At 41.9% G+C, this 15,345-nt stretch overlaps 1 protein-coding gene across 2 annotated transcripts in view; it reads left to right on the top strand.

Moving 5' to 3' along the window:
* Positions 1-15,345, top strand: part of TLK2 (tousled like kinase 2) — a 129,170-nt gene that overhangs the window by 18,757 nt on the left and 95,068 nt on the right. For both annotated transcript variants that reach the window (XM_077252690.1, XM_077252689.1), the window contains exons 2-3: positions 12,118-12,203; positions 13,034-13,105. In XM_077252690.1, the coding sequence (XP_077108805.1) occupies positions 12,123-12,203; positions 13,034-13,105 (153 nt within the window). In that variant the 5' untranslated portion in view covers positions 12,118-12,122. The remainder of the gene's footprint in view (positions 1-12,117; positions 12,204-13,033; positions 13,106-15,345) is intronic.

The raw sequence follows: 15,345 nt of genomic DNA, 5'->3' as shown, positions 1-15,345 counted from the left end.
TCTTGGTCCCCAAGCATAACCCCAAAATAGGCAAAATACACTTTTTTTACGAAGTCTGTTATGTTTCTTCTATGTTTTGGCAGTGTGTATTCACCACAAATGTAACAGAATGAGTCTGGATCGTTAAGACAACTTCTTCTTGATGAGTTCATGCTTTTCACTGGAAAACAGACAACAACATAAAGTTAGTGCAAAAATCAAGCTATGAACAAACTTTTAGAACACTAATTAACACAAAACTATATTGAGAACTGCTCAGTTCAAGTACTAATCCAAAGAAATTAATGAGATGATGCGTCGCATTTACCAACAAGTGCTATAAATAAGATACCAAAAATCTCAAAAACTTGAGCCAATCTGGCAAAACTGATGACATATTCAGAATCAGCACCCCAAAAATACCCTAAATTCGATGAAATATCTTTGGCACCAAAAATGCTGTTGACCAGTGTAATTGATCCATGTAAATGCAGCTAAGCAAGCTGTGACCAACTGATCTCATCACACAGCACTAATAATCAAATAACGAAATTAAAATTGGAGATTTTTTAGGAATTAAATTAATCTCCATATAGCACTAAAGTCTTTGTTTTAAACATACCTTTTTTGTCGACATCCGTATCATTGACGCCTTCCACGAAACTTTGATAGATTTCTCCTGCCCTAAAGGATTATTTCCAAAATAATCATGTTTTTCAGCCTTCTTACTCAAGGCTTTATTCACTTATCAGTATTTCTTTAGTATTTGTATGCCAAAACCAGGAGTGTTTCCAACACATAGAACATGTCAGTCTTTCAGTTATAGTGTTTCTCTGTAAGTTCAACTCCTGGTTTTGTCAAAGAAACACTGATGCAAAATACTGACGTGTGAATGAGTTCTAAGGGTATGTAACCACAATCAGGAACTGCTGCGGGTTTGATGCTGCGTATGTATGTACCGTCAAACTCGCAGTGGTCAACTGTGACAACATAGTGGATGGGAAATCTAGAAATCCCATGTCCACTATGTGTGCACAGTCGCCTGCGGATCACTCTCAGTCACTGACTTGTGGCACATCTTTCAAGACCGCTGCATGTCCATTTCTCTTGCGGTGACACCAGTTTCCGCAACAGAAATTATATCAATAGAAATGTTTTGAAAGTGGTGAATCCACACTGCGGATTTACCTGCATTCAATAGAAGGCAGCACTTTGGACTGGGCGGACATACCCTGTGTCCAAAGCGCTGCTAGTTCCATATCGTGGGCACCAGGCCTTACTGTGAATTTGGAGTCAGAAGGAATCCACCTCAAACAAGAGACATCACTACTTTTCTTTTTTTTTCTCTCGGCAAGGTCTTCAAAACCTCATTGGAAAAAACCCCTCTGAGCTGCAAGATGGATTTTCCATTCAAATAAATATTGTTCAGAGTATTTGAAGCATTTTTATATGTCCATTTTTTTTAGAGTAGATCTGCTTGAGAGAAAACCTAATTGAACCTAGTGTATACCTCCAGGGGATGATCTTGAGGAATTATTGGTTAGAGTGGTATCTAAGAAATTTTTACTTTTATTGATACACGACTCTGAAAAAAGTTATAATAATTAAGTTGTTCCTTCAATTACAAGAAATGGAGCCTGTTTACTATGGACAGCAACCACTAATATAATATGTCTCGTGCAATTTAAAAAGATTTACTACTTAATTGCATAAAAAAAAATGGAGTTGAGCATACCATATTTGTGTTTTGGGCTCTTTGGTTCTTGCCCACAATTTCTTGATGATCTAGAAGATAACTTTACTCAGCTCTCTATAAATGGTGTATTTTACCCATGGAAATGTTATGTCATGTGCATCATCTAAACGGAGTTGATTTGCAATAAAAACTTTAAGGGAATTTATGGAGCTGCCCGCTAATGCTCTATAACCCATATTAGTGTCCCCAAAAACTAAACACTTTTCGATTTACTCACACAGCCAATAATGTCTGGATTTCCCAATAACTGGTGGCCTGGTGCTGCCCATCACAGCTCCCCTCTGGCGTAGCCTTTGGAGTTGGTTTCGCGCATGCTCATAGCCATCTGCGAAACATAGCAAATGAACTCTGCAATCTTTACACACCTGAAGTACAGCTGAGGGTATGGCAGGGGTTCCCTAGTTTAAGTGTAAAAAATTTTTTTTTTAATTGTTGAATTATATGTCAGAGGTTTTTATAGAATGGCCATGGATATTGGAAAAACTCTTCTATAAATATTGATGTGCTAGAAGGAGCAGATGCCGTGGTTTGGTTATTGAGATACTGACTTTTCAGAAGGAACCATATATTTTTTTTTTTTTTATATATATATGTATCAACAGACAAAGTTTCAATATTATTCATCCCTCCTAGTATGAGGCTGTCGAGTTCGTGTCATGAAACCCTTGGCCAGTCCGTGCATCGCGGTCCTAGTAGGGACCACAAAAGAAACCAACCTAATTAAAGGGAATGTCAGCAGGATCTGACACACAGATTTCAGGGATGTGTCACTTATTAGGCTGTGTGCTATTGTTTCAATACATTGAGTGCTTTATCATCAGGAGATTCAGTGCCCAGACTGGTTCCCCCCTGCATCCTGGTCCACATCCGCTCCTAGTACTGATAAGCAGGTTGCTGTCAATATACAATGTTCACAGCTGCTAATCGGGTGTGGGCTGAGTTAGGCCCCTTTCACACATCAGTTTTTTGCCGTTAGTCACAACCCATTGGCTCGACGGACCCGTCGCAGATTGTGAAAATCCGTTTTTTGGACGGATCCGACTAGGGGGGGCTGGCTAATTGGATCCGAAAAAAAGCGGAGCATGCTCAGTTAAAAAAAAACAGAATCTGTCGCCGGATCTGTCATTTGACGGATCCGGCGCCCATAGGCTTCCATTCTAGCAAACGGCGACGGATCCTTCACTGTCTGTTTTTTCAATGGAGACAAAAAACTTTACTTTGTCCGTTGTCTCCGGCCGCCGGACAAACAATTTTTGAACGAGGGGTGAAACGTGAGGCCATTCGTCGCTAATACAAGTCTATGAGAAAAAAACAGATCCGGCAGCATCAGTCGCCGAATCCGTGTTTTTCAAAATTTGACGGATTGCAACTGATAGCAAAAACCTGATGTGTGAAAGGGGCCTTAGCTTTCTCACAACTGTATCACCCAGTAAACTAAGTGATACATCACTGGAATAAGGGTCTCTCTACCTACATTATGCTGCTCTCAGATGAGGAAGAAACTTATGTCAGTATGTTGTGAGAAGTGAATAAAGATGCCAAGATTTCTAAACATACCGTAATTCTCTGTAACGATGGCAGCTGCTTCTTGAACTTTTGATAAAAATCTACTATATAATTGTCTAAGTGTCACTTCCGTCTGTCTGTCCTTCTTTCTGTCTTTCTTTCTGTCACGGATATTCATTGGTTGCGGCCTCTGTCATGGAATCCAAGTCGCTGATTGGTCGTGGCAAAACGCCCACGACCATTGCCACGATCAATCAGCGACTCGCACAGTCCGGAAGAAAATGGCCGCTCCTTACTCCCCGCACTCAGTGCCCGAAGCCCGCATACACCCCTCTGGTCACCGCTCACACAGGGTTAATGCCGGCGGTAACGGACCGCGGGTAACGCACTCCGTTACCGCCGCTATTAACCCTGTGTGACTAAGTTTTTACTATTGACGCAGCCTATGCAGCGTCAATAGTAAAAACATCTAATGTTAAAAATAATATTAAAAAAAAAAAAAAATCATTATATACTCACCTTCCGCCGCCTTTCCTGCTCGTGATGCTCTGGCCGGTCCATGCAAGCGGCACGTTCCGGTGGCAAGGATGGTCTGGGAGAAGGACCTGCCGTGACGTCACGGTCATGTGACCGCGACACGGTCATCACAGGGCCTGCGCGAGAAGGACCTGCCATGACGTCACGATCATGTGACCGCGACGTCATCACACCCTGGGACCGGAAGCTGCCGCCTGCACCCCACACAGGCGACAGAACTACAACGCGCCTGCGGAAGGTGAGTATATGTTTATTTTTTATTTATTTAACCTATAACATACGTGACATATGTGGCTGGGCAATATACCACGTGGCTGGGCAATATACCACGTGGCTGGGCAATATACCACGTGGCTGGGCAATATACCACGTGGCTGGGCAATATACCACGTGGCTGGGCAATATACCACGTGGCTGGGCAATATACCACGTGGCTGGGCAATATACCACGTGGCTGGGCAATATACCACGTGGCTGGGCAATATACCACGTGGCTGTGCTGTATACTACGTGACTGGCAATATACTACGTGGCTCTGCTATATACTACGTGGCTCTGTGCTGTATACTACGTGGCTGGGCAATATACTACGTGGCTGGGCAATATACTACGTGGACATACATATTCTAGAATACCCGATGCGTTAGAATCGGGCCACCATCTAGTTAGATTATATTTAGCCTTTCTAAAAGGAGGGTCACTAGTTTTGCTCCTCTTCAGTTTTCTTGCAGTGATTCTACATTTTAATATGAATACTGCAACTATACTATATTAAAGGTGTTTCCTACAAAAAACCCTCTATCAACTCTCGATGGTAAAGATGATGTAAGATTGCCTGGTCCCTACAGTGTTGCTGCTCTTATAGAAAATTATTGAATGGAGTGGTGGAGGAATCAATGTCCTTCTAATCCCGATTCCTATCACTGTGGCTTGGGAATTAAGGGATGAGGAACCTTTAACCTTCAACCTTACGATTACTGTGAGGCCCCTGTGAGGTTGCATTTATTGCCTACATTGTGTCTAGTTGATGATTGTTGTTTATAGAAAGTCAGTATATAGCTGAGCTACACAGGCTGCGATAGTAGTTTTGCATGGCTATCACCTTCCACAGAATGACAGTTGTGGGACCGTGTGATTGCATGAGACTGCCTTTTGTCAACTGTATTTTTCTGTGATTTCAAAGTCATGTCAGTATCCCATGTTCATGTGAAATAAGCATGGTATTATGGGGTAACCGCACAGATAAATCTTAGCTCGGTGAGCCACCTGCAAAGAGTTGGGTGACGGATGTCTGCTTAGCCCCGGCGTGGGTTAGTCGTTCAGGATTATTCCAGTTGGGAATGATCATTTACTTAAGGTATTCTGACACCCCCCCCCCCCCCAATCCCATGAAGGCAGATCGATATGTAAAGGAGGTATAATAGCTGTGCACCTTGCGATCTCGTAGACACCACTCGTCTGTTTGATTGCACTTTGGTAATAAACATTCTGATGATGGGCTCTGCTACGTAGCATCTTGGAGCTTGGATGTGAATAGTAGTTGCATCCATCTCTATCTACCCCCCCCTCCTGGCAGCATCTGTTTTGGGAGGTATGTGGCAGGCGAGGTAAAATGGTGTCTGCTTTTTAGAGAAAGGCAGCATTTAATAAATAGGGGGAGGGAGGTCAGAGTGTGAAGCTTATGAAATACCTTCCTAACAGGGAATCAGGAGGCCGGGGCTTCTGCACTACACAAGATGTGTTTTTACATGCGGTTTCCTCTTTGCAGAAGGAGGCTTTGTCTGCATTGATTTACAGTCAAGGGAGGGAAAGAGGTCAACCATTTAAGGCCTTGGTGTTAGTGGGAGTCCCTGTATGATGCTGCTAGTAGCTGTATTGTATTACTCAAAGCTCCATTTTCACTGAGGCCACAAACATGACAGAATCCATTATTAAAACCCGCTATTGTGAATGCAAAAAAGTAATCTGACATGTCTGATTTCTAGGCCGATCTTCAGTAGTAAAGCAATGATGAAGAATTAAATGTTAGGGTCAATCTTCTTCTTCTTTTTTTTTTTTTTTTTTTTTTTAAGGACCAACCAGAAAGATGGTCATAGGATGTCCTAGTGCGGTGCCCGTTTAATGGGGAATGGTCACACATTGCGTTTTTGTGCCGTTTTTTTTTTCTTGCACAAAAAAACCAAAAACCTAGTGTTGGCAGGAAAATCGCTCGGTACAAGTAACACTTTTTTGCCGCACTTTAACTTGCATTTTTTTACCCATTCGAATGGGTGAAAAGCGCTGCATAAACGCTGAACGAATTGACACCGCATCATAGCAAAAACACTGCAGGGTTCACAATATGCGTAGGAAAAAGAAACCCAGTATGTGCATGAGATTTTAGAAATCTCATTGATTGTGCTGATATTGTAAAACGTTGCATATTTTACGCACTAAATGGCGCTGCCTTAAATCTGCCACATATGGATATACCCTTACATGGGTACCCTGTCATCAAGAGTTCAATTCCACCACAGTGCCAGCACTGGAAACATGCTTGGGCATTAGATAGTTCTCACTGACATCAGTATGTCTCTGTAATGTATGGGCAGGCTGGATCTGATAGCAGGGATGCACCATAGGGCTGCTTTCATCTTGGCCCAAGCGTATGAAGGCCGTATCTCCCACTATTGTTTTATCAGAAAATGACCCATTGTTTAGATCTGGTTTCGATGTTGAAAGTATTTTTCAACTTTTTTCTTTTTATTTCTTTACCAGCAATGTGGGGAAAAAAATTATAAGAATTTGTGAGATCATACAATTTTCTCGATGGCCATTAAACCTTTTAATGCTTACTCTTCCTTTTCTGTGAAGTAGACTTTTGAGCAGTCTCAATATCACCAATGGATTACAATAGCTGATGACACCACTATGTACAGCAGATGACACAGGCTTCATCATTCGTAATGGGTGATGAAACCCATTTTAAAGGGACAGCCAGGAAATAATCTGCAGTGTTCAATTTCTAGGCTGCCAGTTAAGGTACCTTCACACTAAGCGACGCTGCAGCGATACAGACAACGATGCCGATCGCTGCAGCGTCGCTGTTTAGTCGTTGTGTGGTCGCTGGAGAGCTGTCACACAGACAGCTCTCCAGCGACCAACGATGCCGAAGTCCCCGGGTAACCAGGGTAAACATCGGGTTACTAAGCGCAGGGCCGCGCTTAGTAACCTGATGTTTACCCTGGTTACCAGTGTAAATGTAAAAAAAAAAAACATACTCACATTCCGGTGCTCGGCGTCCGCTTCCCTGCACTCCTCCTGCATCCTGTGTCAGCGCCGAACATCTCCGGCATCTCCCACAGAGCAGAGCGGTGACGTCACCGCTCTGCTTTACGGCCGGCACTTACACAGGATGCAGGAGTGCAGGGAAGCGGACGCCGGGCACCGGAATGTGAGTGTGTTTTTTTTTTTTTACATTTACACTGGTAACCAGGGTAAACATCGGGTTACTAAGTGCGGCTCTGCGCTTAGTAACCCCGGTGTTTACCCTGGTTACCAGTGAAGACATCGCTGGATCGGTGTCACACACACCGATTCAGCGATGTCAGCGGGAGATCCAGCGACGAAATAAAGTTCTGGACTTTCAGCAACGACCAGCGATGTCACAGCAGGATCCTGATCACTGCTGCGTGTCAAACACAACGATATCGCTAGCCAGGACGCTGCAACGTCACGGATCGCTAGCGATATCGTTGTAAAGTCGCTTAGTGTGAAGGTACCTTTAAGTGATAATGTAGGGATGAATACTATGTACTATCCCATTATGTATCAAAGAGGATTTGCACAGTTTCTGTGACGAATATGTATCCCAATTGTAGATGCTTTGCGTCGCCTACTTCACTAAAGACTATGTAAATGATTACTAGATTCCTACAGTAATGACTTGTGTTTCTGCTCACTTTCCCATAGTGGGGGCCCATTATTCCGGCATGGGTTCTTGCCGTCACAGTGTAGACATGTGCCTGAGGAGCCTATGGAAGATCTTGGTATGCTTTTTACTAATTGCTCATAGCCATATACATCTGGGACAGGGGACAGGGATGGTGGATGAGACTGAATTCAGACATCCAAGAAACACAGGCAGAATACGACCCATGATATCCGGACGGGCCGTGGGTCTCCTGAACTGAACACTACCATAGACCCACTGTATATGTCTGCACTGTTGAGTCAGAAGACCTGCAGATGTCGTGGTCCATACTGAGACCATGTTTCGAGGATGTCTTAACGTAGCCTAGGCACTATTAATAACATTACGTACTGAAATAATTTCTACTTTATTCGTTTTTAAAAGAGACTTTAACCTCAGTAAACGGTTTTTATGGCTTACCAATCTGCGGAGTTAGTGGATGTTGTTTTTGTCGTCTACAGTTATGTGGTAAAATTGTGAACTTTTCTGAACTTCTACAGGCAAAACTTTGTTTAGTATGATGGGTTTTATTAAGACTTCCATGGTTGTGGAGTCGGTGAGGCCTCTTTCACACTTCCGTCTTTCTCCACACGTCGAAATACGTCGGTTTGTGAAAAAAACAGGATCCTGCAAGTTTGTATGCAGGATCTTGTTTTTTTCCCATTGACTTGTATTAGTGACATATGGGCACAAGTATGTCCGTTGTGCGCTGGATCCTGTGCATTTTGGCGGACCGTTGTCTGCTAAAAACGTTCAATGGAATGTTTTTCTGTACGTTGGATCCTGTGTTTCCTACTGAGCATGCCCGGCAGGAAATCTTTCTCCTCCACGGGATTTTACACTTTACCTTTCCGGACAGCGGACCCGTTGACACACTGCATCCGCTGCACACGTTATCGACTTTTTCCCAAACGTCCATTGGTACGTCACGCTGACGCTTTGTGACGGCCGACTACCGACGGAAATGTGAAAGAAGCCTAAGGCTGCTTTCACACTAGCGTCGGTACAGGGCTGTCGCGCTGCGTCGGCCCGACGTACCGACACATACTGTGAAAAAAATGCCCGACGTGGGCAGCGGAAGCAGCCTTACGACACTTCCGCTGCCCCATTGCAAGGTACGGGGAGGAGGGGGCGGTTACTTGTAACTTTTTTTGAGGCGGCGGTCCGCCAAAACAAGACGCAACCGTCGCACTGCGTCGCTAATAAAAGTCTATGGAGAAAAAACACATCCTGCGGGCAACTTTGTAGGATGCGTGTTTTTCTCCACAACGGCGCATTGCAACGTGCAGTGCCCTACGCTAGTGTGAAAGTAGCCTAAGCCAAACCTCCGACTCCTCAATTTCCCTAACTTCTGATTCCACAGCACTGGTCACTACTGAGCATATACATAAAGTGTAGAATAGATTCATCTCAACTAAAAGCCGAGATCCTTAGATCAGGAACAGGACAGACATTTATTTATAGGACACGTCATATCTTTCCCAAATTCTTACGAAAACATTTTTCAGGACATGCCGCATTGATTTACTTTATTATATATTTTAGGAGTAGGTCCATTTTATACCGAGTTAAACTCCACCAAAATGGGCTCCAACTCCACATCCCTGGTTCCACTCCTGATTTTTGCTTACAAATACTGATGTAAAATAGTGACCAAAAACTGGTTATAGAGATGGGTGGGGTCGGGGTCCTGATATCCCACCCCCCACCACCCCGGCAATCACTCACAAAACTTCCAAAGCTATTCAGAAGCAGTGCTCAGCTCCCACTTTGCAGTGACGGGCTCAATAGAAAGCATCTGTTGGTAATTAAATGTACTCATTATTCATAGTCTATGGAAAAATTAGTCTGGTCCTCTGTGCACATTTAGGGTATGTGCACACGTTCAGGAATTTATGCGTTTTTTTCGCTATAAAAAACGCATACATATACATCCTAATTTAGAATGCATTCCGCAATTTTTGTGCACATGATGCTTTTTTTTCCCGCAAAAAAAACGCATCGCAGTAAAAAAAAAGCAGAATGTCCTTTAATTTTGCAGATTTTTCACGTTTTTCCCGCATTGGGGAAAAAATGTTTTCTGGCAGAAATGTCCTTTTTTTTGTCAGGAAATTTCTGCAAGAAATCCTGACATGTAGCATCTTGCCTTCTGTAGGGGTCACGAGTGAAGATATGTTGCAGCATTATTTACAATTTAGATTGTGTTCAATAATGTGTGCAAATTGTAAAGCGCTGCGGAATATGTTAGCGCTATATAAAAATAATGATTATTATAATCAGTGCATTTGCTGTTGAATCAAAGTTCTACCACAAATCTGCTGTACGTGAACATTATTTCAGGCACCGTTGCAAACGTCTGAAAGGGACACCAAACAAATCCATTGATGGATGCATTTTACTCATTTATGCAACATTTTAGTCAGGTTTTGTCAGCTTCTGAATCCCCAAGATCATGGGTGTTCCCAACGTGTGAGGCTAGATCAAAGAAATTTCAGTGATGTTAGAGTGAGCAGGATATACCATTACTTTTATGGTTGGTGCCGGTGGATCTGATCACTAGGACTCCAACCAGTCCTAAGAAAGAATGGACCAATCCTCTGACTTCGCACGGCGGTCAGCCCCTCATAGGATCTCTCTAATGGTCCTAATGTGATGGCATAGCTTACCAATCCAATGTGTCCGCACTTTGAGATGGGAATGCACCTATAAATCTGAGCATTGTACAATGTGTTGATCTTAACCCTGTAGTGACCACCAATGTGTTTGTTTTTTACTGACCTGTGATACGACACTACCACCCCCGAACGGGTTACAATTCAGCTGCTGTCAGCTGTACACCATAGCTGACAATTTTCTGCATTAACCTCGATCAGTGTTCACAACCACTGTGGTCATTTAAGCCCTTAAATTCTACTGTCAATAGTGACTACAGAATCTAGATGGTTAACAGAGTGTGGGGCCTTCCGATTTAATTCCATTGGCACCTTGAAATCTTGATCATGTGGTCCTGATATTTGCCATGGCAGTTGACAGTCAAATAATGGCTTTAACCCCTTTCACGAAATGCACCGTACAAGTACTGTGCATGTTGTCTCCCCCCCTTTGATGTGGGCTCTGGCGATCTTTCCAGGCACATGTCGGCTGTTTTGAACAGCTGACATGTACCTGGAACAGCTGCAGGTGGAATCGCGATCCACCCGAGGCTATTAACCTGTTAAATTCCGTTGACAGCGGCATTTAACATGTGCTTCTAGCAATCGCGCTGGAAATCCACCCATCGGTGACCCACGTCACATGATTGCGAGTCACCAATGGGTGGGTTGGCGTGACAACCAGAGGTCTCCTGGAGACCTCTATGGTTGTCACTGCCGGATTGCTAAGAGCGCCGCCTGGTGGTCGGCGCTCATGGCAAGTGAGGTATTTTGCTACATACAGGCGATCTGATTATTGCCTGTATGTAGCAGAGCCAATCGGGTTATGGCTGTTTCTAGTCCGCATGGAGACTATTGAAGCATGCCAAAATTAAAAAAAAAAAAATGTTTTAAAAAATATAAGTTATCACTTTTGGAGATTTCCAATATATAGGACCCCCAAAGTCACTTCAAAACTGAACAGATCCCTAAAAAAAATGTTTTGCAAATTTCCTTGAAAAAAATGAAAAATTCCTGCTACATTTTTAAACCTTCTAAAATTGTAACAAAATAAAACATTTTACAAATAGTGCTGATGTAAAGAAGACATCAGGGAAATGTTACTTATTAATGTTTTTGTGTGATATGACTCTCTGGATTGGATGGATAATCATTCAAAGTTTGAAAATTGCAAATTTTTTTTAAAATGTGTAGAATTTGTTTCGTTTTGCATCTATATAAAAAAAATCAACCTATATTTACCTTTTTTTTTTTTTTTTTTTTTTTTTATAAATGTGTCCAAAAAATGATTTTAAAATCAATGGGATATTTTGAAGCATTTGAGATTTAAAATTGGCCTGGTCACTAAGGGGTTAAATGCGTTCCTACATTTCAGCATACTGGTCTGTGTTCTTGCTTTCCCACAAAACACATTTGTGATAAAGATTTTTTTCCTGAAGCATTCTTTATTTTACATTTGCTAGATTTACTGTGAAACGAATGACTAAGATTCTTTTTAGACCTCATGAATATTCACATACAGAGTAGTAACTAGTCTGCTGACTGACATGATTGACTCGATCTATAATGTAGTATTTTTAGTCTGCAATGTACAGCTCTGGATATATAAGGACGTCTTTTAAGATTAAATTTAACCTTTTTTTTGGTCTGCATGCATAGCTGTATAACTTAGAGAATCCTGCTTCTTCTGCAGCCATCCTTCAAAATGTGATTTGTCGCCATGTCTTATCTTGCAGTGGAAATGATGGAAGAGTTGCATAGCCTGGACCCTCGGCGCCAGGAATTATTGGAAGCAAGATTTACAGGAGCTGGGGTTGCAAAGGTAATTGGCAAGGGTATAAAACTTGGGTAATTGGTTCCCTTAAAAAAAAATAAAAAATAATAAAGCAGTTGACCACTCACAACCGCTGGGTTTCATCTCTAGGGGAACATCCAAACAGGCCATTTCCACTGGTGTAGATTTTGATGTGGAAATGCTGTGAAATTAGCACATATTTCTTCATTGCAAAGTGTGGGGAAAAAAAATGCAAAAATAAATTAATCTGAGTCAGATCTTTTGTGATGGTCAAAAAGCTTTCTTTCTTACAAGAAAACATTGAAGTTACGAGCTTACTCTGTGTGTGCGTGCGTGCGTGCGTGCGTGTGTCTAAATCCCACCTTATGATAGTAATCTAATGCCGGGTGCACACGATCCGGAAGTGGGAGCACTTTGCACGCAGCGTATGTTCGCTGCGTCCAAAGCTCTTCTGTCTATTGAATGCAGGTGAATCTGCATGTGTTCACTGAACCGTGCGGATTCACCATATTCAATACATTGTATGGGTGGAATTTCTCGTAACCTGCTGCAGTCTGGAAAGATGTGCCTCATGTCCGTCTCCGTGGGTGAGCTGAGGGCGTCTGTTCACGCATAGTGGGCACAGGATTTCTTGAAATCTAATCCACTATGCTGTAGCCTCTGGCCGTCGTGGGTTTGAACGCTGCATTAGTACACCGTGTCAAACCCGCAGCGATTACTGATTGTATGCACATACCCCAAAAGTACACACTGACATGAGGTAATGGCTTGGTGTCTCAGAACGGCTGATTGTAGGATTGCCACATTATTAGAGAGCTTTGCTTATGTGAATTAATGGTTTGTTTTTTCCTCCCCAGGGACAATTAAATAGCGAGTCTTCTAACCAAAGTCTGTGTAGCCTGGGTTCTCTGAGTGACAAAGAGCTTGAGGTACGGTCCGTTAATAATGCATAAACTTTTTTTTTTTTTTTTTTTTTTACATCTTTCAGTATATAGATTTGGTGCATTATATTGTAACAGCTGTTGGGTCATTTTTTTAAGTCCCTTGTAGAAATGAATCCCCAGCGTTTCTTGTGCAGACTTAGACCTAACTTTTATATATTTGTTGATCAGCTGGCATGAGAAAATAGAGAATTTAGTTAATCCATTTGAAAACCAATAGGCATTGTATCATGTTGGGCTACTGTTGTTGGAACTCCTCTTATTGCCCAAAAGATGGGTCATTGATGTTCCACTGTGTACAGATAGTGTCGCCATCTGTTCACTGACCGGCTTGTGAAGTGAACTCCCAGTTTTGTACATATTCCGGGCGCACACATCTCCACTTGGAAAACTCAGATATTATTATTTTTGTGGGGTTTTTTGTTTTTGCATTTTCGTTTTTACCTTCACCTTTTTACAAGGGCCATCGCTTTTTCTCCGATGATCTAGCCACACGAGGGTGTGTTTTTGCAGGAGCAGTTGCAGTTTTGAATTACCTCATTAATTTTTTACTATACAGTATACTGGAAAGCGGGGGGGAAGTTTTCACAAAGTGCAGTGAAAAAGAAAAAAATACACTTCTAACGTTGTGTTTTGCATTTTGTGATAGTATGATTCTTCCAGGTCGGTATGATTGTGGTGATGCCAAACTTCTACGTGTTTTTTTTTTTATTAGGTTACATCATAGAACAAAATAACAAACAGCATTTCTCGTTAATACCGTCTGGCAATATTAACCATGCCCTTAACATACCATGGGTTTAATATCTTAACTAAAAGCATAAGACACTCATGTCAGGCTCCAAATATCACACATTTATCATGAGCGAGTACTCCTCATCACCAGGCACTAATGTGAATCAAGCCAAGGTTTCTTTAACTTATCAAATTTTTCAGCACAGTATCTCATTTTCTATACCACCCTCTCATAGGAAGCTGCAGTATTTACCATATTGACACAGTGTGAAATCCTCGGGGGTCTTCTATCCATCCGTCTCATGACGATAGCTTTGCAAGCCAAAAACAGTGTTAACGTGAGAAGAGTGTGAGGGTTGTGAGGTCAGGTCTTCACTTCAAGGATTCCTAATAAACCTTAGGACAGAGTGATGCAGGGGATGTATGATCTTGATGAGGATATCTGTGACCTCTTTCCAAAAGAATACCACATCAGGTGTATAACATTTGCTGCCTCTTCCCCACACCTATGGCAACTGCTTGATCACACTTCTACAAACACAGCTGTTCCAAATGTGTGTTGTTGTTTTTTTTGTGGGAAGAGGGTGGCGATTCAGATATTTATGTTCTTAAATTAACCCCTTTACCCCCAAGGGTTGTTTGCACGTTAATGCCCGGGCCAATTTTTACAATTCTGACCACTGTCCCTTTATGAAGTTATAACTCTGAAACGCTTCAACGGATCCAGGTGATTCTGACATTTTCTCGTGACATATTGTACTTCATGATAGTGGTAAAATTTCTTTGATATTACCTGCGTTTATTTGTGAAAAAAACAGAAATTTGGAGAAAATTTTGAAAATTTCGCAATTTTCCAACTTTGAATTTTTATACAATTAAATCACAGACATATGTCACACAAAATACTTAATAAGTAACATTTCCCACATGTCTACTTTACATCAGCACAATTTTGGAACCAAATTTTTTTTTTTTTTGTTGGGGAGTTATAAGGGTTAAAAGTTGACAAGCAATTTCTCATTTTTACAACACCATTTTTTTTTTATTTTTAGGGACCTCATCTCATTTGAAGTCATTTTGAGGGGTCTATATGATAGAAAATAACCAAGTGTGACACCATTCTAAAAACTGCACCCCTCAAGGTGCTCAAAACACCACATTCAAGAAGTTTATTAACCCTTCAGGTGTTTCACAGGAAGTTTTGGAATGTTTAAATAAAAATTAACATTTAACTTTTTTTCACAAAAAAATTACTTCAGCTCCAATTTGTTTTATTTTACCAAGGGTAACAGGGGAAAATGGACCTCAAAAGTTGTTATACAATTGGTCCTGAGTACGCCGATACCCCATATGTGGGGGTAAACCACTGTTTGGGCGCATGGCAGAGCTCGAAAGCGAAGGAGCGCCATTTGACTTTTCAATGCAAAATTGACTGGAATTGAGATGGGACGCCATGTTGGGTTTGGAGAGCCCCTGATGTGCCTAAACATTGA

This window comes from Ranitomeya variabilis, chromosome 4 (assembly GCF_051348905.1).
Source record: "Ranitomeya variabilis isolate aRanVar5 chromosome 4, aRanVar5.hap1, whole genome shotgun sequence".
NCBI lineage: Eukaryota > Metazoa > Chordata > Amphibia > Anura > Dendrobatidae > Ranitomeya > Ranitomeya variabilis.
Note: the sequence above shows the minus strand (reverse complement) of the source record. Positions and strands in the feature narration are given on the sequence as shown.